At 31.3% G+C, this 20,425-nt stretch overlaps 5 protein-coding genes and 1 long non-coding RNA gene across 8 annotated transcripts; 5 read left to right on the forward strand and 1 right to left on the reverse strand.

Moving 5' to 3' along the window:
• The first annotated feature begins 662 nt into the window (after positions 1-662).
• Positions 663-1,723, forward strand: LOC107191551 (E3 ubiquitin-protein ligase RNF4-like). Its single transcript, XM_015580614.1, has 3 exons — positions 663-848; positions 1,195-1,333; positions 1,415-1,723. Exons 2-3 carry the CDS (start codon positions 1,200-1,202, stop codon positions 1,716-1,718), a joined length of 438 nt encoding a protein of 145 aa, XP_015436100.1. The 5' UTR covers positions 663-848; positions 1,195-1,199; the 3' UTR covers positions 1,719-1,723.
• A 354-nt stretch (positions 1,724-2,077) lies between these two features.
• LOC107191772 lies at positions 2,078-2,705 on the forward strand. The gene is made up of 3 exons (XR_001516284.1): positions 2,078-2,309; positions 2,495-2,554; positions 2,630-2,705. It is a non-coding gene; the product is annotated as an uncharacterized LOC107191772 (long non-coding RNA).
• A 2,544-nt stretch (positions 2,706-5,249) lies between these two features.
• LOC107191715 (E3 ubiquitin-protein ligase MARCH8-like) lies at positions 5,250-7,396 on the forward strand. The gene is made up of 5 exons (XM_015580814.1): positions 5,250-5,416; positions 5,494-5,585; positions 6,343-6,523; positions 6,646-6,911; positions 7,068-7,396. The coding sequence occupies exons 1-5, from the start codon at positions 5,300-5,302 to the stop codon at positions 7,306-7,308; spliced, it is 897 nt and encodes a 298-aa protein (XP_015436300.1). The 5' UTR covers positions 5,250-5,299; the 3' UTR covers positions 7,309-7,396.
• A 704-nt stretch (positions 7,397-8,100) lies between these two features.
• LOC107191596 (ATP-dependent RNA helicase WM6) lies at positions 8,101-13,118 on the forward strand. Of its 2 annotated transcripts, none has more exons than XM_015580661.1 (11): positions 8,101-8,149; positions 8,873-9,110; positions 9,389-9,609; positions 9,885-10,068; positions 10,159-10,277; positions 11,881-12,012; positions 12,119-12,265; positions 12,368-12,505; positions 12,582-12,699; positions 12,840-12,899; positions 12,976-13,118. In XM_015580661.1, the coding sequence occupies exons 2-10, from the start codon at positions 8,909-8,911 to the stop codon at positions 12,851-12,853; spliced, it is 1,275 nt and encodes a 424-aa protein (XP_015436147.1). In that variant the 5' UTR covers positions 8,101-8,149; positions 8,873-8,908; the 3' UTR covers positions 12,854-12,899; positions 12,976-13,118. The 2 variants fall into 2 exon arrangements, with proteins under 2 accessions (XP_015436147.1, XP_015436148.1); XM_015580662.1 differs by lacking the exon at positions 8,101-8,149 and adding an exon at positions 8,555-8,577.
• A 163-nt stretch (positions 13,119-13,281) lies between these two features.
• Positions 13,282-15,005, reverse strand: LOC107191597 (U6 snRNA-associated Sm-like protein LSm4). 2 transcript variants are annotated; one of them, XM_015580664.1, is made up of 6 exons: positions 14,836-15,005; positions 14,712-14,753; positions 14,527-14,625; positions 13,842-14,019; positions 13,686-13,768; positions 13,282-13,356 (listed from the first exon to the last, which is right to left on the reverse strand). In XM_015580664.1, exons 1-6 carry the CDS (start codon positions 14,836-14,838, stop codon positions 13,348-13,350), a joined length of 414 nt encoding a protein of 137 aa, XP_015436150.1. In that variant the 5' UTR covers positions 14,839-15,005; the 3' UTR covers positions 13,282-13,347. The 2 variants fall into 2 exon arrangements, with proteins under 2 accessions (XP_015436150.1, XP_015436149.1); XM_015580663.1 differs by lacking the exon at positions 13,282-13,356 and having other exon boundaries at positions 13,383-13,768.
• A 1,110-nt stretch (positions 15,006-16,115) lies between these two features.
• LOC107191713 (aspartate--tRNA ligase, mitochondrial) lies at positions 16,116-18,940 on the forward strand. The gene is made up of 10 exons (XM_015580811.1): positions 16,116-16,153; positions 16,227-16,312; positions 16,640-16,863; positions 16,951-17,319; positions 17,392-17,568; positions 17,639-17,818; positions 17,887-18,171; positions 18,233-18,445; positions 18,521-18,704; positions 18,780-18,940. Exons 2-10 carry the CDS (start codon positions 16,300-16,302, stop codon positions 18,938-18,940), a joined length of 1,806 nt encoding a protein of 601 aa, XP_015436297.1. The 5' UTR covers positions 16,116-16,153; positions 16,227-16,299.
• Positions 18,941-20,425: the final 1,485 nt, after the last annotated feature.

Genomic DNA, 20,425 nt, shown 5'->3' on the forward strand with positions numbered 1-20,425 from the left:
TGTATATAATTAAATTTATGTTTTAGCTCTTAATGTAATTCAAGGTGCATGACTTTTATTATAATTTATGCTCAAAATATTTTTAAAAAGTATTATAAAACTAAATATCATTGAAATTATTTACTACGTATTTTCTGTACTTTTGTAGTAGTTTGTAATTATTATATATATTTTTAAATATACTAAAAAACATTTTATTATGTTTCACGAAGTCTAGAATGCTATAAAATGACTAATTTATTGAAATGAACATATACAGAAAGATCAAATGAACTTAAACAAAGTTCAATATTGCAATTCCCTATTGTACTACACTATGTTCTGAAATCCACAATCAAATTAAATTTATCTCATCAATTGAAAGATTTATTAAGTTAAAAATACAACAAAAATTTTGTTAATCTCTGTTAAACATTTCGATTTACCGTGTGTTATGCATTTGCGTATACAAATATTAATGTAACTAAAATACATATTTTAATCTTAATTATCTTGAAATTAATAAAATCAAATTCTATCGTTTGAATCGAGTCCTATTTAAATATGTTTATTGTATTCCCCCTCCCCCCCCCTCTCTCTCTCTCTCTAATATATGTTGACACCGCTGACCGCACGTTCAACCACGTTCAACTATATACGTTCAACCACTGATATCCCTACTAATCACTACAGTTGATGATTCAAACACGTTGGTTCGTAAAAGAAGTGAAGCAACAAAAAGTTTTTCAAATTTGTCTGTGCTGATTAATAAATTGCTGCAATTTAATTTTTACACTATTTAATATATTTTGTTCTGTAATTAATAAAAGAAACGATCTCTGTTACGGAAAAACGGTTAAAATAACACGGTTAGTATAAGATAAATCTTACTCGACATTCGTAATTTCAGTTACTGAATTTATATATTAACAACGTGTACTATTAGACTGCAAATGTTTATGGATTTATCTAACTGAATACACCATTGTGAAATAAAAACTTTAGTAAAAGCATACTAAAAACAAGAAATAAATTTCCATCTAATTCCTGTTCTTATAAATTAATCTGTAAATCTAATAAACATCCGCAGGCTAGTAATAATAAAGAAAAAATAATAAATTAATAATAATCCGATCAAAAATAAAAGTTTGTTGAAATTTGTCTAACCTTTACTGGTAATTTAGTAAACATGTATTTGAAACAGGATTTTTGTAGGAAATATGACAGACCCTATAGATATTATTGATTTAACAGTAGACTCACCAGTAGTGCCTAAAACATTAAGATTGCGAAGTATCAATATTGACACAGTGTCTAATAACAGTACAACATCACAGCTTCAGGATTCTATCATGTATGTAAAGTTTTAATATCACCAGAAAATTATTTCATTAATTTGAAAAAAATACGTGTGGTAATGAAATTACTGTTTCAGAGAAATAGTGGATGAGAACATATGCAATAAGGCACAATCAACAGAAATTATAGACTTAGATAATGTTAATTTACCTAAAAATATTAACATTTATAGAGAGAACAACTATGAGCCAAGAAGTGAAGCTACATTAATTTGTGCAATCTGTTTAGAACAATTATATTCTGATATGAAACCTATGTGTACTCGTTGTGGACATATATTCTGTGAACATTGTTTACAATTAGCTTTGCGTGTATCAAAAAAGTGTCCAACATGCAAAAGGGTTGTTAAAATTCAAACCTGTACACGTTTACATTTTTAGTTTACTAGAACCTTATTTAACATATTTGTTTAAGTATTATTTTGGATGACTATATGCATCATTAAATTATGTTTTATTTTAAATGTATACAAATGATTCACCTAAAAGTGAAGTAAACCTGCTCAGGAAATAAAAAAAAATATTTTAATAGTTACTAATATATAGATATATATGACTGTAGTTACATAAACTTTGATACCTTACAAGAAAACAGTTTTTTATTTAGGCATAATGTATGTTGCAATTTTTTTTAATATAAATATTAGTAATTTATTAATGTCTGAAGACATATTGCAGATTTTAACTACTGAAATTTTTCTTCCAAATGATGCATGTATGCACGACAAGTTCAACACATCTTGGCAAAAAGTAGTTCAATGTTTACATTCTGTTACCACCTTGAAGTGTCTTTCTTGAAGCATTTAATACAACACTCATCAGAATGTGGTGATCTGTCTGTGCTTCAACCTGTGTACTATAATATAACTGTGTATGATATTATTTAAAGCAATTAATATTAAAAAATGTCCTCAAACAAAGAGAGTAAGACTGCATATCTTCTGGCAGGCACTGCAGTCGCAGGAGTGGCTGGTAAATATTACTTAAATCTTTAATATTTTCTGTTCAATGATTTATAAAATTTGAAAGATAAAAATTCATTGTTACACTTTTTTCATACTGCTTTGTACATTTATATATATTGTAAATGAATAAAATCTGTATCTGATCATATTTAGCTGCTATACTTTAATAAACCTTATTCTTTATATTTGTAGCTGGTTTTCTATTTAGAAAATTATTCGCTAACACATCAACTGTACAAGTTCAAACTTTTGGTAAGTTTCTTTCAATATATCACAATGAATAAGAAAATACATTTATTACTGCTAATATCTGTTATTTGTTTACAGAGTCCAAAACTTCTAACAATGAGAAAGTAATAAAATATTCCCAGGACGATAACATTTATGACTTACATTTACCCACTAATATAAATTCTGGTCATACACGTTCTAAAAGCACTTCTCAGTATGAAAGTAAGAATTGTAACAAAGGATCACTTTTTGAAACTCCTGTACCAAGATTGCATAATGATTTAAGAAACAATATTAATGACCTTGCTTCGCAAAAGAAATGTGATCGAACGTCACAAAAGATGTTTTTTAACAGTGATACGAAATTTTATAACATAAGCATAGAAGATAACAACGAATGTAATTTGCCTAACAAAGTTTCCTTAAATAAGGAAGAAGAAATGGAATATAATACAGATGATGTTTTTGACTGTGAAAATACAAAGAAGGAATCATTATGTGCTGCTCAGGAAGATAGTATTCCTTTAACAAACATAGAATGTGGGAATTTGTCAAAAGCAATAAATGTAAACATAAATACATCGGGTAACAATAAAAATGAAAGAAATATGTTAAAGGAAGAAAAAGAAATATGATAGATCGTTTGAAAACGTTGTAAAAGCATGGCATTAACAGATATGTTGAACACTTTGTGTAATGACGATCTTTCAAGTTCTATAAACAATCTAATTACATTATGAAGTCATGTGAAGTAATTCAGTCATGTGGAGATGTACATAAACAATATCATACTATCTGATAATAAAAAGAAGAACAAAGCTACATGTCAATCATTTAAAACAAAATAACTCAAACCATATCTACACATTATTTAAGATACTTTATTATTTTCATAAAATTAGGGTTTATAGCGGCAGCTGAAGTTCCACGCGAGTAAATTTATAAGAACGAACATATATATATTTTTTAATGTGCATGTATATTTGTGTAAAATAAATTATAGAGTGCGTAAAATATATTTTTGAAACAACAAGTAGTAATTTACTTAATTTCCAAATCTGATATTTAAATTTAATATTATTTCAATTTTCAATTATTATGTTGCAGATGTTTATTTAAATTCGTATCAAACTATTTTTCGAAATTCAGAATCAAATAAAATTTATTTCATCGATACGGAAGTGACTTGAGTTTATTATGCAATTGTATATACTTATATGTCCTTAAAGCTGGGGCCCAAAAGATAGGTAGTTTACTAATTATATCCGAAATTTCACGTCAATTACATCTTCACTTCAACCTAGGTAGTATTCCATACATTGCTATTTCAAATTTTCCTACCTCTGTATTAAATGTCATTCCTGAGTAGCCGATTGGTCGAATCTGTGCATACGCCACGCCTACACAGTGCGTTCTGGCGGTTATGGCGGCGTATCAGAGAAATGAGATACACAGTCTGTTATGGAGAAAGGACTCTGCATTGCAATGAAGTCGGTGCCTGTAATAATTCTGAATATTAATGCGGTTAGCAGCGAGCGTTTAAGACGTGAATGATGATAAATCGAACCGATTCGCGGGTCGTTCGACTGTCAAATCGCGCCAGTTAATTAATTTACCGCAGTGAATACGAGTTTCCTATATTGTGTCATTGACTCGAGACGAAGTGTCAAAATCGTTCAGGCTCGCCTTGACTTGTGTCTGATAAAACTTTGTCGGGACAGAAACATTAAAAGTCTGTTTAATGAAACTCTATCGAATCGCTCAAAATCGGGCTATTTTAATCGCGTACACCTTGGCTGGTCATCGTTATCCAAGCATAAAATTATTTAATGCATCCACTGCAACTTTAGATGGAAACGAAAAGATGTATGTGACGCCACTGCTTTTGGTTTCTTTTTGTTGAAAAAGCTTCTCTCCCCAAGCGTCGGTTTACATGCAGTGATTTTTGTCAAAATATATAAACTATTCGTTATGCCTATCCATAATTGTTTGTTACTTTTGTACATTATGTTATTTTGATGTTTTCTTGAATTTTATAAATTAGAACGGACAACTTGTTTGTTTATTGTTGACGGAGAAGACGTAGCGAACTCGTAAAGTAAAAGATTGGTACCTAAAAACCTTAGCACACTGATTTTTACAGTAATACAAATAAAAGTATAATCGATGTTGATTATTTTTAAAACACTAGGTGAACACTTAACTTCTACCTATCTCAAATTTTTGTGAAGAGGATTGTCCCAAATTACAAAATACACTTCCGTGGTTGCCTAAAAATATTTTATTAAAACAAGTTTGCTATATCTTTCCCATCGTCTGTAATAGTACTTTTTGTAACTCTCTGCGATTCGTCTTATTTACATTATGTTGGTATGGATCCTTAATTAATATTAACAGAAACTTGTTCAATGTTTCGTATTACGAATTTTATTGTGAACAGGCATGATTTGTCAATAAATATTTATATCGCTTATCTTGGTTTATTTATCATTTCTTATCTGTATTCTGTAATGTTTTTTGGTTATGTGTCGAGATCAGAGGAGCACAGTTTTGTGTATAATATTTTGTAAGTTTTAATGCAATTGCAGGTTATTAGATGCGCACTGAAATATAATATTAAATACTACGGCGTAAGATCTCTGTATGCGATTAATAATCGATATGTCCTTAAACATGATATCAACGAGAAAAAATTACCAAACACTCGTCGGGATGTGTTTCGCTAATGTTTATCATTGATCGCATCTTTGCTGAGGTCAGAGAGTGATGCCGGTTCACCAGATCAATGTTAATCCGCCTGACTGGCAACCACCTTTGTCACTTGGTCCTTCCAATAATAACAGTCCTGCTGCCGGTGAAGGCTTACCAGAATGGACTCCAAGGGTAAATTAGTTTCATACATTTTCTACTTACTACTGTTTCTATTTTTAAACATATTTAATGGAACATTTATTTAACAGGAATCGACGTATGCAACAGTAGTTACAATTATACCAGACCATTGTCACTCATCCGTGAGCACATTGTCCTCCAGCAATCATGATATTTGTAGGTATGTAAGTATTAGTTATGTGTAGTTAATTAAATTTTGAGTATTTATTGGTATATATGACTTCTAAATGTTTTTATTTATATCTGTCTTTAATCTCATATAGATCTGTATACAATCTTTGAATTTATCTTGAATTGTGTTATTAAAACTTATCAAGGAATGATTGATAAAAAGAATATTGATTTTCACAAAAAGGGGACATCGAAATTTTGGGTTGCTGAGTTTAATGAAACTTTTAGGATATGCAATAGGCTTCTTCCTCTATACAAATCGCCCCCCAACTAGGGACAGATATTCAAAAGCTTTTGAGTTATCTGTTGTTGAAGTTTTCCATGTAACTTGAATACAAGTACCCCTCTAACAATTTTTTGACGTATTCGAACTCTAGTTGTCACAGTCAACATTATGTACGTTGCCCCGACACTAAGATGCTTGTATCAAAGTCACTTGTATCAAAGCTTAAGGGTAGCTACTCTTAGATGGGGGTGATTTGTATAGAGGAAGAAGCCTATGACATGTCCTAAATGTTTCATTAAAATCAGTGTCCCGAAGTTAGGGCCCTCTTCTTGCCAAAACTTTGTATACTGAGACACGATTAAACTTTTGTCTGGAACAATATTTTATAAAGTTAAAAAGGGGTCTCATACTTTTATGGTGATATATATATGAAACATCCTATTTGTGTGAAGAATTTTTGATATTACAACGAAACGGATAATTTACGAGAATAAATATATGTATTTTTCTTTCATTGCAGAATATGTCATTGTGAAGGGGAAGAAGGTGCTCCTCTTTTAGCACCTTGTTACTGCAGCGGTAGTTTACGTTACGTGCATCAGACATGTCTTCAAGAATGGATAAAAACTTCAGACACGCGTGCTTGTGAATTATGTAAATTCACATTTATTATGCACGCTAAAACCAAACCATTTTGCGAGGTATCATTCTTTTCCGTTTACAGATGTTCTCTGTATTTTATTTCAAATAAGAAAATAAATAATCACTTTCTACTTCATTACAATACATATAAAAAATACCAATGTTATACATTAACTTTCAGTGGCAGAAGCTCGAAATGTCAGCCCTAGAGGTTCGTAAATTATGGTGCGCAGTTGCTTTTCATGCGGTAGCTACACTTTGTGTGGCTTGGTCTTTATATGTACTTGTTGAACGATCTGTTGAAGAAGCTTTACGTGGATATGTAGACTGGTCATTCTGGACTAAGCTAATAGTTCTTGTAATTGGTTCCACAGGAGTTTTAGTTTTTATGTTCATTCAATGCAAAGCATACATTACGCTATGCAGAAAATGGCGAGCGTTTAACAGGTAAATTGTGTATAAAGAAATCCTTTCATACTGTAATTCCTAATACAAATTATTAGGTCATCTTCATAAATTCGTGAGTTCATGAGAGATGATTTAATATACCTTAACGGTAACATTTATATTCTATGTCTTATACTAATTGATAATATTTTCTAGAGTAATATTCATTCAGAACGCTCCTGAAAAAGTGGTGCTTCCTCCCTCACCTACAGACTCTCTGAGAGAAGTAACATTGCCTCTGAAGGAGTTCAATCATACTTTACTACCCCGTAACATAGATCCTCCATGTGCCTCGCAGATGGTGAAACCAGATTCCGAAGCGCCTCCGCAGAGGCACGAAGCTCAATTGAAACTTTACGTGTTTGATAAATTATCCTCGTCAGAAGACAACTTATAATACGGTCGGGGTAATACGGATAATTGCTAATTGTGTATTAATGAATAGCGAAATTGTAAGGCGAGCATCAGCATGTGTCTAGAATGTGCCCTTATTCTGGACTACAATGCGATTTCGAAGAATCGAAGTTTCTGTTTCGAAACTGTCAAATGTCCGCTCTGATGGAGTATCCTTATCTGAAACTTAGTACTTCAGTGCTTACATTGACAATGGGATAGCTGAAGGTGTTCAGCCATCGAGCTAGCACTTTCTCCAGACATTTGTGTACATAATTATTGTATCTGTGATGTTATTAAATAAACTTTACCATATTTAAACAATACTTCCAACAACGCCAGTGTGATTTATTAAAGGTTTACTTTTTGGTTTCTAAAAATTCCATAAAAGAATTCTATCATTTGAACATTATTAAATTTGTAGTAAATAATTCAAATGCCAAACTACCATTTAATTAACGTCAGTTTGATTCTGATTTTAAAACCAGCACAAATTCTTTAATGTGTACTACTTGATCGTTACTTCCGGGATTACTTGCTACAATTTACAACATGACGAATTCATAATTAGTAAATCACTAAGAAATTAACAAAACTTCTTTCAGTGATAACAATTATAACATAGAACTGCAATGTAATTTTCATAATTAAAATGTTCATGTAGAGTAAATATTTCAGAGTACTTTATTATACATTTACCTAATAATTTTTACAAAATATGTATCAATTTGTAGATGGCGGCACTAGTCTTCCGGAACATAGTTTCAAGATGTTGAAGCGAACGTGCCGCTTGTAGCAATAAGCCAGCGTCAGTTTCAGTCAGTTTGTCGAAGTTGTGTTCAGAGGTAAGTTTGATCGTTTGTTATCCATTTTTAGTTATTTGTTAAAGATCAATCCATTCGAAAAATATACTTAATTGCATGGAGAATATTCTGATGTTTTAATAATAATCAATAGTTTCTCTATTGGATGAGCTATATTGCTAAAATTGAACGACGCGTAAATATTTATTTTGTGGACTAGCATCACACAATACGTAGACACATTTGATTTATAAATTACATGAATTGTGGTTACACGTGTATATAAATACACTTCTTCGAATTCACACTTATAAACTACGTTTATAATAGCAAATAGAATTTCTCAGTATTGTAGGTATTTTATAATATTCACATTTCCTTGCGGGAAACGGCATAGCGTCACTAAAATGGCGGTTACGTTACGTGTACAGTTTCTACAAAAATCGTTATCGCCACGAGCAAGCGCGTTGGTACAAATTCATATTATTTTGTGATTATTTTATTTTTTTTAAATCGTAATTACATGAAAACCAGAAATTTAGTATAATTACATAATTAAAAGCAGTATGAAATTTATTATACAGTAAAAATTATGCGAAAGTGTATATTACTTTTTAGGATTATGAAACGTTTTTTTAAGATCATGTATAATTAGATAAAAGTATAAAACTAGCTCAAACAAAATTTAATCCAATTTTACAATATGACTGAACATATAGTTTTATTGTGTAAATAGTTCTCATAATGTTATCTGTAATATTTTAGGTGTAACCCAATATAAACCCATACACACACATAAAAATGGCGGACAATGATGACCTTTTGGATTATGAAGATGAAGAACAGACTGAACAAGTAGTTGATGGAAGTGGTGATATACCTGCCAAGAAAGAAGTCAAAGGCACATACGTATCTATCCATAGTAGTGGGTTTAGGGATTTTCTTCTCAAACCTGAAATATTACGTGCAATCGTTGATTGTGGTTTTGAACACCCCTCTGAAGGTAACTAAAATATATATTCAATTAAAGATATTGAATAAGAGTAAATAACATATTGAAGTAAAATATTACATTATATCCAAAGAAAATATGAAATAATGTATTATTAATTACGTAACGTAGTCATTGTATTTATATATTTTGGTGCATAGAATGATGATAATAGATAGGGACAACTGATTCTATGTGAATGATTGTATCATATACTGAGGTCTTATTATACAAAATATTTCATGTTCTTGTTAAGCGAGAAATTAATTTTGTATGAAAATTGCTTACAGTGCAACATGAATGTATTCCTCAAGCAGTGCTTGGCATGGACATATTGTGCCAAGCTAAGTCTGGAATGGGAAAGACTGCAGTATTTGTGTTGGCAACGTTGCAACAGTTAGAATTAACCGAAAACCAAGTTTATGTCCTTGTTATGTGCCACACGAGAGAACTTGCTTTCCAAATTAGCAAGGAATATGAAAGATTTAGCAAATACATGCCTCACGTAAAGGTAAGCCCTCTTCGAATATTGCTGAAGTTTTGAAACTTTCTGTAACTTTTGAAACTTATTATGTTCCCTTATTATGGAAATTTTCTCAGAGCATTTTAATTAAATTAGCATCAAAGAATCTTCACATGATGAAATAACTATCTTAACAAATAATGATGACACCTTCATCACCATCACTCACCACTGACGAAGATTCCTATTTACATTTGTTGTCCCGATTTAAATATATCTAACAATTAAATATAAACATAAAAGAAGCCCTTCTGCTATTATAGGTTGGAGTATTTTTTGGAGGCTTGCCAATTCAGAAAGATGAAGAGGTTTTGAAGAACACGTGTCCTCATATTGTCGTGGGTACGCCCGGTCGTATCCTCGCTTTAGTACGAAATAAGAAATTAAATCTGAAGCACCTGAAACACTTTATACTCGATGAGTGTGATAAAATGCTTGAACTCCTAGGTAATTATAAATCCAACTTTTTAAATGTAAAAGGGTGTTTGTGACAGGAAACAGGACACTTTAATATCTATTGATCATTTATGTTTGCAGACATGCGTAGGGATGTACAGGAAATATTTAGGAGCACACCACACGGCAAGCAAGTCATGATGTTCAGCGCTACGTTATCGAAGGAGATACGTCCCGTCTGCAAAAAATTTATGCAAGATGTAATTAACCAATCTTCCTCTTCACTTCGATCTTCGATTGCTCCTACTTCGTTGGCCCTGTATTCATACCCAGGACAAAGCTCAAACCGTATTCTAAATATCGTTGACGGCGCACCCGCGGGTTAGGCTAGTTAGACAACACTTTGAAGAAGTGACACAATTCAGTAACGATAAAAAGCCCCTCGATGTCTTTGGATATTACAAACTCGAGTTCTACAACTTGAATATAACGAGTTACTGCTCCAAAGTTTCCCTCCGTTTACTGGATGAGATCTGATCATAGAAAAGGATACGAAAATCTTCCTTTGATATCGTTTTTCGAGTTAATGAAGACCAGGCATTGGCAGTCCTTTAAAAAAAAAAAAAAAAAAGAAAAACACAGAATTTCATTTAGTTTTGATCTTCAATATTCAAATCTTTTAATTGTCTGCTGCATATTGAAGTTGCCAGTGTTTCGGTATAACGTTAATGCAAAATGTTGGGAAACATAATGTCCGTCAGGATGGGTTGGGTAGGCAAGGGAGGGGTAGATTTTTTAAATGAGAGTTAGAGCGGCATTGAAATGAGCTTTTGAGTTGGGTGGGGGGCTAAGAAGACTTCAAGACAACCTGAAGACAGAAGAGCGCAAGAAAGAAGATGCAAGAGGATTAATGGGAACTTGGGGTTAGCTAGGGTTTCGAGCAATCGTTTCAATTAAGTGGCATCTATGTATAGAGATTAAGTAGCGTTCGTGTTGTAATTGAAAACGGCACATTTTGGTATTTTCACGAATGGGGTAACGGACGTGGGTAATTCGAGTAATAGAAGTGAAAATTGGACAGCAATGGAAGTGTTATAAATATATAGTTTGATCGTGGCCATCTGTACGTGAAATAATGCGAATGCATTGATCAGTTTGAGAATCGCGATGTTAGAGAATCCCAGAGGCCCTAAATGTTTTGTGATAATACCGAGCGTACCAACAATAATCGTGGCAAATTCTGGGCATACATTCTGAATGTGCCAGAATTTTGTGAGAAGAGGTTTGGGCATCGAGTGGCCAGCGGATGTGCAATCATGGGTGCGCCATCTTATTTCTGTTGGGGTGACTGCTGAGTTTTCGTTGTTGGCACTACCCAGAGGTGGAAGTCGCCGGACCGTATGTAACCAGTAATGACTAATCCGATCGACAAAATAAGTGCGAAAAACATGAGAGCTCGAGCGGAAAGTTCTCTAAAACAGTCTAATACTTTTCTTTTATAGTTACTGACATAGAGAATTTGTCATTATCAAGGAAGCGGGAGAAATTGGGACATTTACAAAATTAATTTTACATCTTCGCATTATTTGATTCATTCTTTAATTATTGTTTATATACTTCTTTGTTTCACGTCTCAAAAGTATTTCTTTTTAGTAATTTTTCTTTAATCTAACGATAAATTGCATTCAGTACGTTTTCTTTGAGTATTCTTTTTTTTTTAACTTGAATAGTAACTAACGTTCTGTTTCTGAATGTGTTAAAAGTATATACAAAGGGAAAATATCTTTCATTGAGTCTAAAGCTTATCACGGTGTAACAGTTAGGGTAAAATAGGTAATCTTGTAAAATACATTCTTTGTGTAGCCTATGGAAGTCTATGTGGATGATGAAGCTAAACTCACATTGCACGGTCTGCAACAACATTACGTGAAACTTAAGGAGAACGAAAAGAATAAGAAGCTGTTTGAGTTACTTGATGTTCTTGAATTCAATCAGGTTTGTCTACTCGATCAGATTATCGAAATTAGGTTTACTTATTTAGAATTTCTCTATTTGTTGTACCGATATTGAATCATTCGAACTTAAATTATTCGTTCTGTAGGTTGTTATCTTTGTAAAATCTGTACAAAGGTGTATGGCTTTGGCGCAACTTTTAACCGAACAAAACTTTCCCGCCATTGGAATCCACAGAGGCATGACGCAAGAGGAACGGTTATCCAGATATCAGCAATTCAAAGACTTCCAAAAAGTGAGTATCAAATTAATAAACTTTTTGAGAAGCTTTCACGATCCAGAATCATACACCATTATTACTATTGGAGGTTTCTATTTATATTCTTATCCTTTTCAGCGAATTCTTGTAGCAACAAATTTATTTGGACGTGGCATGGATATTGAACGTGTGAACATAGTTTTCAATTACGATATGCCAGAAGATTCTGATACGTATCTACATAGAGTGGCTAGAGCTGGCCGTTTCGGTACAAAGGTTAATATCCCCAATATTTCTTACAGCTTATATTTTTTAATTTATTTTGGTACTAATGATTTGTTAATCTTTCCAGGGTCTTGCTATTACGTTAGTAAGTGACGAAAGCGACGCTAAAATATTAAATGACGTCCAAGAAAGATTCGATGTTAATATCACGGAATTGCCAGATGAAATAGATTTGGCTTCATACAGTAAGTTTATTTTTGTATACTAATTTAACATTGTATCTGAAATGTTATAGACTATTGGGGCAAGATATCAAAAAATATGCATAAGTGTAAAAGAATTTGATAAAAATTCTATGACTAATGTTTTTTTTTTTTCATTTCAGTCGAAGGACGATAAACGAAATTCCATTTCGAAAGTATAAGCTTTGAAACCCTCACTTAAGGTAGGTAGAATCACGAAGAAATGTTTACAGTAGATTGTATTCTTTCATATTTTAATCTTTCTTTTCTTCATTGCAGATTATGAAAAACACTGCATTCAGTACACTTGTCATTGTGTATTCACGTTGAGCATAAGTCATATTTTGTATCTATATACAATTATCTTTTCATTCATCTGACAAACTTTAAGAACAAGTGACGCAAAAACGAATTATAATAGCTGAATTATTATTCTTTTAAAGCTACAATAAATAATTCATGTTAATCACTGTACAATACTATTTAACTTTAATTCCTAGCGGGTAAGAAATGTGTATAATAGATATACAAGAGGACATGTGTGTCCTCTCGTTCGTGTACATGAAATAACTATTCCTTTTTTTTTACAAAAAATATGTAGTATTTATTGCCCTCTTATTTTATTATTATTAACGATCCCTAGTAGTACTGCTACTGATACTGAAATAATAATCTATTATTAATTTATATACATAATTTATAGTCGCATTTATTAAATATATTTTATCGAAATGTGTATATTACAAATATAACTGACACTTTCTATACATGTATTTATCTTTGAAACAATATTTACTCTTTATCTACCCTTGCATCTTCATAGACGTTATCTATTGTGTACAAGTGATTATTAAATTCCTAAACTAATATTGTGGTTTACAGAGGATTATATTTTTTAGAAACTTAAAAATGAAATACAAAAAGGAGAACCGATAATTAACTAAATTACACTAAAATAATACCATAATTTAGTTTTATTTAGTCCTTGCCTTGTTTTGTAGTTTATTTCCCCCTGGATTACCTCCACCACGACCTAGAGGTGCAGGACCCCTTCCGCCACGGCCAAAAGTTCCTATCAAAAATAAAACAATTTTCATATCACGTATATAAAAAGAATACCTCTTTCCTTCATTCAAAAGTCATACCTCTTCCACTACCGCGTCCTCGTTGATTTTGTCCTCGTCCTTTCATTTCTCCGCGTCCACGCGATTTCATTTGCACATCTTCTTTTACCATATCTATAACTTCATCAGGTATTCGTAGATACTTGATTGTGCTACCCCTGATATAACATTCGGGCATTCTCCAGAATTTGTCACCGTCCTAACCCACATATACAAATGCCTTGTACTTTTTATGTATTTAGTGTGAATCACCAATGAATTAGTGTGGATATGTTTTGTTAGACTAATTTGTGTGGATATGTACAGGATTCTTATAAGTACTTTAAACTGGATAAGTACTAACTCTAGAAGTAAACACTATGGTCTCCATGACCCTGTGAATAGTAAGCTTTGTATAAATAATAATCTGTATGGTTCCAGCATTAAATTTCTTTAAATAGTATTTGATCCACATTGCTAATATTATATACATATATGTATAAAGAATATTTGCCGGAAGGTCTGAATATACTCTATTAAAGTTTGAATATATACACGTAGAAACATTGTTTTTGATATACAGGGTATAAACATATTCAATTAGAAAATTCAAATATATACAGTTAAGACTTGATATTACTTATAATTACAGCATCTATTTTTGTTATTTAATTTTATTTCAATTTTAACTGAAATAAATCTAATTTAGAAAATAGTGATACCATACCCTAGATGTGCATATAACCTCTCTGAGATTTATGTTCATCCAACTATCGCAGCTAACTAAATGTCCGTTATAAGTTTCTCCATTTTTCAGCTCAACAAGCTGTAAAATAATACATTAAATTACTTTAAGGTAGGTATATGGATGACAGAAAACGCATATTTATTTTGAACGTGTTGAAAACATACCATAGGATGATTCTGTGCCGTCCTTAATAACGATAATGGTAACTGAAAAATAATAATATGTGTGTAAGAAACGAAAACGATAATACTTTAATATCATTTCTCATGTAATGATTTGTAAATATACCATTTTTTGTTAGTTTGACGAATATCCAAACTCTAAACTCTAAACCACTCTGAACGATGAACATCAAAACATATTGTCGGTAAAACCTCTGTGAAGTTAGCCTGACAATCTGACAACTTTAACTTTTTAACGTTTCATTATACCCATCGATGGTGGTCGATTGGTAGTCATTTTTCTGAATCCAAGATGGCGAAAAAATCTGCACGTTCTGGAAGATTATTCTTATTATATTGCAGAACTTCTTCCAAAACTTAAAAGTTTTAGAATTAATTATTTTGTTATTATTTATTATGTCTTATTACTTTTTTGGTTAATTGATATTAGGAATAGGAATGGAGATAGTGCCGCTCAGGCTTATAAAATATTGTAACTTATATGCCGCAAATAATTCTCTCCTCTGTAACTTGCAAATCTTCCGTACCGTATTCAAAGTTTCATAAAGGTTTCATAAGTTTGATGCCGATTACAAAAGGACGCTTGACCACCAAATGTTCTAATTAAGCTATCAATGACCACCAAACGACCACCAATTAGAGATGGCGTGCAAAATCACTAACGGTGATTTATCACAGTGATCGTCGACTCACGATCACGATCGTGATTTAACTTCCTTCACGACCGTGATTGCGATTTTTTTATCTTGAGTGAATTTGCTCACTGCAATCGTAAGTCATTAATCTTTAAACAGAAAAACGTATTCAATATGATTTTACGATGAATTACATTACTGTGTTTGTAAAAATCAGTAGAAAAAACAAGAAATTCTAAAAGAATGATTTGCTAGGTAACATGTAGATTATAATTTGTAATCATTAATTTATTCATTATTCTTCATTGTTTCTACTTATTCCTTCACTTTATACGATATAACCCTAATTTTTGTTTTGATGTCGTTAATGTGAAATATACAAATTATGTATCGCGTGTAAAGAACTGTTAGGTTTCTCCACCAATAAGAAACAATCACGGGAAATCACGAATCACTGTGAAAAATCATTGTGATTGGGAACTGTTGGGAACGAATGTGTTCGAATCACGAGTGATTCACAAGTAGCAGTTCACGCCATCTCTATTGGGTATAATGAAACGTTAAAAAGTTAAAGTTGTCCGGCTAACTTCACAGAGGTTTCTATCCTGTACTTATGTATATTTATATAGATAGATATATTGAATAAAATAACGCGAACAAAAATTTAAACTCGTATTGTAAACAAATTTAATTGTATTTAAAAATTCTTTTATTTATAAATGGGTTACAACGTATTCTTTTTGTGATGTAACTTACTTTGTATTAAATCTAACGATCGAATAAATACTGGTAGCTAATACTTTCACAATTAAATACTTGTTATAGTACTCATAAATATTATATATAAGTTTATTCATTCCAGAGAGAATGTTTACCTTGCGACATTGTATTATGTCAAGGAGACAGTTTTTTAAATTATTTTGTATAAATGGTTTATGCAAATGGGAAGTAAGTCTCACTATTTATTAAGACTTTTACTCAGCTTGTTAGGTTCCTAAAATTTGATAAGAATTATTATGAAACTAATGGATATTTATGCAAAATTAAATTTTGATAATTCAGTTTTCGAAATTGAGAAACAAGTAGTAGAAACTTATTTTCTTTATCAATGTTTATTAATTATTTTATTAAACACTTTGTGAAGTCTCTGTTTTCTTCTATTTTGTATATTGAAACATGTTATAAATGCATAATATTTACAGTCTAATTATTAATTGTGAACGAAATGAAAATATAATTTGTTTTAGCTTATGAAGAAATATCGTTATATGTTAGTAGCTTATACACATAATTTGGCTATGGAGAAACAAATCCTGACAAAACAAAATGTACAGCCAGTTAACAAATTTGTTTCAAGGACCCATACATGTGGTGAACTGAATATTCAAAATGTAGGTGATAATGTTCATTTGTATGGCTGGCTGGAATTTCAAAGATTGAACAAATTTATAACACTAAGAGATGCTTATGGTTCTACACAACTTATGGTACCAGATAATGTAAGTCAATGTATTATGTCATTCAAATTGTTTGCAATATTTTAAGCACAATGTCTTAAAAAAGTCATTGAAACATTTTTGTTTCAGAGAAACGATTTGAAGGATATGATTAAAATTCTATCTTTTGAAAGTATACTACATATAATCGGTACAGTATTTGAAAGACCAAAGGAACAGAAAAATAGCAAAATGAAAACTGGGGAAATTGAGGTGCATATAGAATCCTTGAAAATTCTGAATCAAGCGAAACCAAATCTTCCAATATTTATCAGAGAATTTAATAAAGCAACAGAGAGTAACCAAATGAAGTACAGATATCTATCTTTGAGATATCCTGAGTTGCAAAGAAATCTAAGATTACGTTCTGAAGTAATAGCAAAGATGAGAGAATACTTAATTAAAGAATGCAATTTTGTGGACATAGAAACACCAACATTATTTAAAAGTACTCCTGGTGTATGTATGTCAAAATGATGTATAAAATACAGTAAAATAGTAAGTTCTATAATAAGATTTTTTTACATATAGGGAGCTCAAGAATTTGTTGTACCAACACAGCATCCAGGACAGTTTTATTCTCTGGTACAGAGTCCTCAACAATTTAAACAATTACTGATGGTTGGCGGCTTTGATAGATATTTTCAGGTTGCCAGGTGTTATAGGGATGAAACTGCCAGGCATGATAGACAACCTGAATTTACACAGGTGTGTAGTTGCTATTAAATGTGTATGTTACACATTAAAAACTCCATTTTACAAATATATTCTTTTGTAGTTGGATATAGAAATGTCATTTGTTGATTGCGAGGGAATCATGGAATTAATTGAAAATTTATTAGTGTATTCTTGGCCTGAAGAATCAGAACCCATAACGAGTCCTTTTAAACGTCTCAAATTTGACGAAGCAATGGAACTATATGGTTCAGATAAACCAGACTTAAGGATACCATATCAAGTAAGATGTCAATAATGTACTCTAAATTTATTTATTACATGTTGAAAATATTACTACTAATGTTTCAGCTTCACAGACTCACAGATATAGTCGATTTTTCTGCAATAAAAGAATGCTTACAAACGAAGTGTAACGATTTTGAGATTTATGCTTTAGTGTTTCCCAATCAGCATGTATGTTTACAAAAAAATTATGCATCATCTGTAGTATTACTTCAATTAAAAGTGTGCCATAAGTCATCAGCAATAGAATCAAATAAAATTTACTCAATTTTAAAAAGAGATCTAGAACAGAAACTAAATTTAAAGGACGGAGATGTTCTGTTTCTAGCTTGTGGTCAGAAGATTCTCGCAGTAAGCATTGACTTATAAAGTGTATAATATTCTTAAACATGACATGTTTTTAAAATCGTAGCAATCACTCTTGGGAAGGGTGCGTGTTGAATTCACAGATCTATTAGAAAGCAAAGCACAAACTATTCGAACACCCGGTAATGAAATGTTATGGGTCACTGATTTTCCGTTGTTTTCATTTAATTCTAATAACAATGAGTTGGAAACTATGCACCATCCGTTCACACAACCTCATCCGGACGATATTCAATATTTTACTGAAAATCCAAAAAAGGTACTGTTATTATTTAGTAATGTAATTATTACCATGGTGTATTCAAGGTTAATTCAAGTATTCATTTAATTGTAGGTAAGAGGATTACATTATGATTTGGTTATGAACGGCTCTGAAATTGCAGGAGGATCAATACGAATTCATAATTCAAATTTGCAAAAACAAATATTGACGATGTTAAATATAGACGCATCACATTTAGTACATATGCTTGATGCCTTAGAGTCTGGTGCTCCGCCACATGGTGGAATTGCTTTAGGTATTTCAATTTATAATATCCGATAAATGAAATATTAATAATCTAAGTAAATTTTTAAACTTCATCTTATTCAAGGGCTGGATCGTTTGATGTCTTTGCTGTGTAAAACAGAAAGTATAAGGAGCGTAATAGCATTTCCGAAAACTACGGACGGTCGAGATATGATGTCGGGAGCGCCAACAGCACTTTCTGATAAGGAGAAGGCATTATATCGTATACAAACAATAGAAGAATAAGATAATAATTCCAAAACGTTCTATGTACGTTACATTATAATATAAAATTTATTTAAAAAGAATTCGTTCATATTGTACTGAATATATGGTGCATTATGAGAAACAGATTTATTTCTGTTGGATTTTAAAACGTAAAGTGTAAAGGATCACAATTCTTCACAATAAATTAATTTTTTATAAGACCAATTTAACTATGCACTATTATATAATATCAGAATGACCGTAGACTTCAAAATGTAAGGCGGAGGAACTTTGAGAAGTAAACTTATTTCAATTGTTAAATTTCACTTAAACCGAAGAACTCGTTTAACAATGAAATGGAAGTGTTTTTTCAACAATGTTAGAGACTGTAGAAAAATTCTTTCTAATATGTACTTTTTTATAATATATTTTACATATATATGTACATATTTGTACATATCGTATTTTTTGAAGTGACGAAAATGATCACGATCCCCTTTATATTTTAACTTTTAAAAAACTTTTTATGAAATACAAAACACATAATATCATACATATTATTTGAATTTATTTCAAGAACCTGTTTTACGATTTACAATATTCATTTACGTTGAATTTCTGTAACTACAAACATTTATAAATAAAATGTTTTTTTATGACAACAATCATGAGTGCAATTTGTTTCTTTTTTTTTTTAATTTACAAATGTTCCGTTGGTATTGCACTTCTGTAACCATATGAATAGTTACAAATAAATCACGGTAAATGCGGCTGATGCAACCTACAAAAGTATAAAAATAAACTATCAAATACATTACCAGGTTCGAACGAAATTTATGCGGTCTCTATCATATATCACAAGTAGGAAATTCATCGTGTGAGAAAAACGGAAATTTATATCCGAGGAAATCATATATAACATATCATAACTAGATTGCGGATTTTATGCATAGTAACACGCACGTATCTATGAAACATAATAAAGTAAAATGTTAAACAAAAATTTAATAAAACGATTGGATTGCTTCCAAATAAATAGAATGAATTTCCGTTTGACATCAGTCTATACAAATTGCTCTAACAAAATAAATAAATCTGCATAAAGGTCCGCAGTCTAATCGTTACGATTTGCAATATTTGAACAGTGTTGATCACTAGAAACTCCACCGATATATTTCGTAGATATAAGTTATAAACAAAATTTAACACACGTATTACGTAGCTTCGAGCGACCACATCGCTACACAGTGTACATCGTGGTATTTTAAATGATTTCTGAACCAAATATAGAACGTGGACAGTTGTTAAAAGAAAGAATACCCGTAAAAAAAATTTTTTTTCTTAATATTGGGCTGTTCATCGAAGAGGTAACGTGTAAGCATAGTCGGAAACGAATATAGAAACAAAATGATAAGACCAAATTTTGATGTACAAAAAAAGTGTTTTATTAGAATTTTTTCTTCTCTCTTCTTTTAGCAAAATCTCCTACGTTACGTGAAAATGCTTTTAGAAGAATGTAATAAT

The sequence above is a fragment of the Dufourea novaeangliae genome, unplaced genomic scaffold (genome assembly GCF_001272555.1).
Source record: "Dufourea novaeangliae isolate 0120121106 unplaced genomic scaffold, ASM127255v1 scaffold228, whole genome shotgun sequence".
Lineage (NCBI taxonomy): Eukaryota > Metazoa > Arthropoda > Insecta > Hymenoptera > Halictidae > Dufourea > Dufourea novaeangliae.

Coding starts and splice junctions, on each gene's coding strand:
- LOC107191551 (XM_015580614.1), top strand. CDS start 1,200: ATGACAGACCCTATAGATATTATTGATTTAACAGTAGACTCACCAGTA. Junction 1,334..1,414: donor CAGCTTCAGGATTCTATCAT/GTATGTAAAGTT, acceptor TTACTGTTTCAG/AGAAATAGTGGATGAGAACA.
- LOC107191715 (XM_015580814.1), top strand. CDS start 5,300: ATGCCGGTTCACCAGATCAATGTTAATCCGCCTGACTGGCAACCACCT. Junction 5,586..6,342: donor AGCAATCATGATATTTGTAG/GTATGTAAGTAT, acceptor CTTTCATTGCAG/AATATGTCATTGTGAAGGGG. Junction 6,524..6,645: donor AAACCAAACCATTTTGCGAG/GTATCATTCTTT, acceptor ATTAACTTTCAG/TGGCAGAAGCTCGAAATGTC.
- LOC107191596 (XM_015580661.1), top strand. CDS start 8,909: ATGGCGGACAATGATGACCTTTTGGATTATGAAGATGAAGAACAGACT. Junction 9,111..9,388: donor TTTTGAACACCCCTCTGAAG/GTAACTAAAATA, acceptor AATTGCTTACAG/TGCAACATGAATGTATTCCT. Junction 10,069..10,158: donor TAAAATGCTTGAACTCCTAG/GTAATTATAAAT, acceptor TTATGTTTGCAG/ACATGCGTAGGGATGTACAG.
- LOC107191597 (XM_015580663.1), bottom strand. Junction 14,020..14,526: donor AGGTTATATGCACATCTAGG/GTATGGTATCAC, acceptor TATGTGGGTTAG/GACGGTGACAAATTCTGGAG. Junction 13,769..13,841: donor AGGACGCGGTAGTGGAAGAG/GTATGACTTTTG, acceptor TATTTTTGATAG/GAACTTTTGGCCGTGGCGGA.
- LOC107191713 (XM_015580811.1), top strand. Junction 17,569..17,638: donor GACAACCTGAATTTACACAG/GTGTGTAGTTGC, acceptor ATTCTTTTGTAG/TTGGATATAGAAATGTCATT. Junction 18,705..18,779: donor ACATGGTGGAATTGCTTTAG/GTATTTCAATTT, acceptor ATCTTATTCAAG/GGCTGGATCGTTTGATGTCT.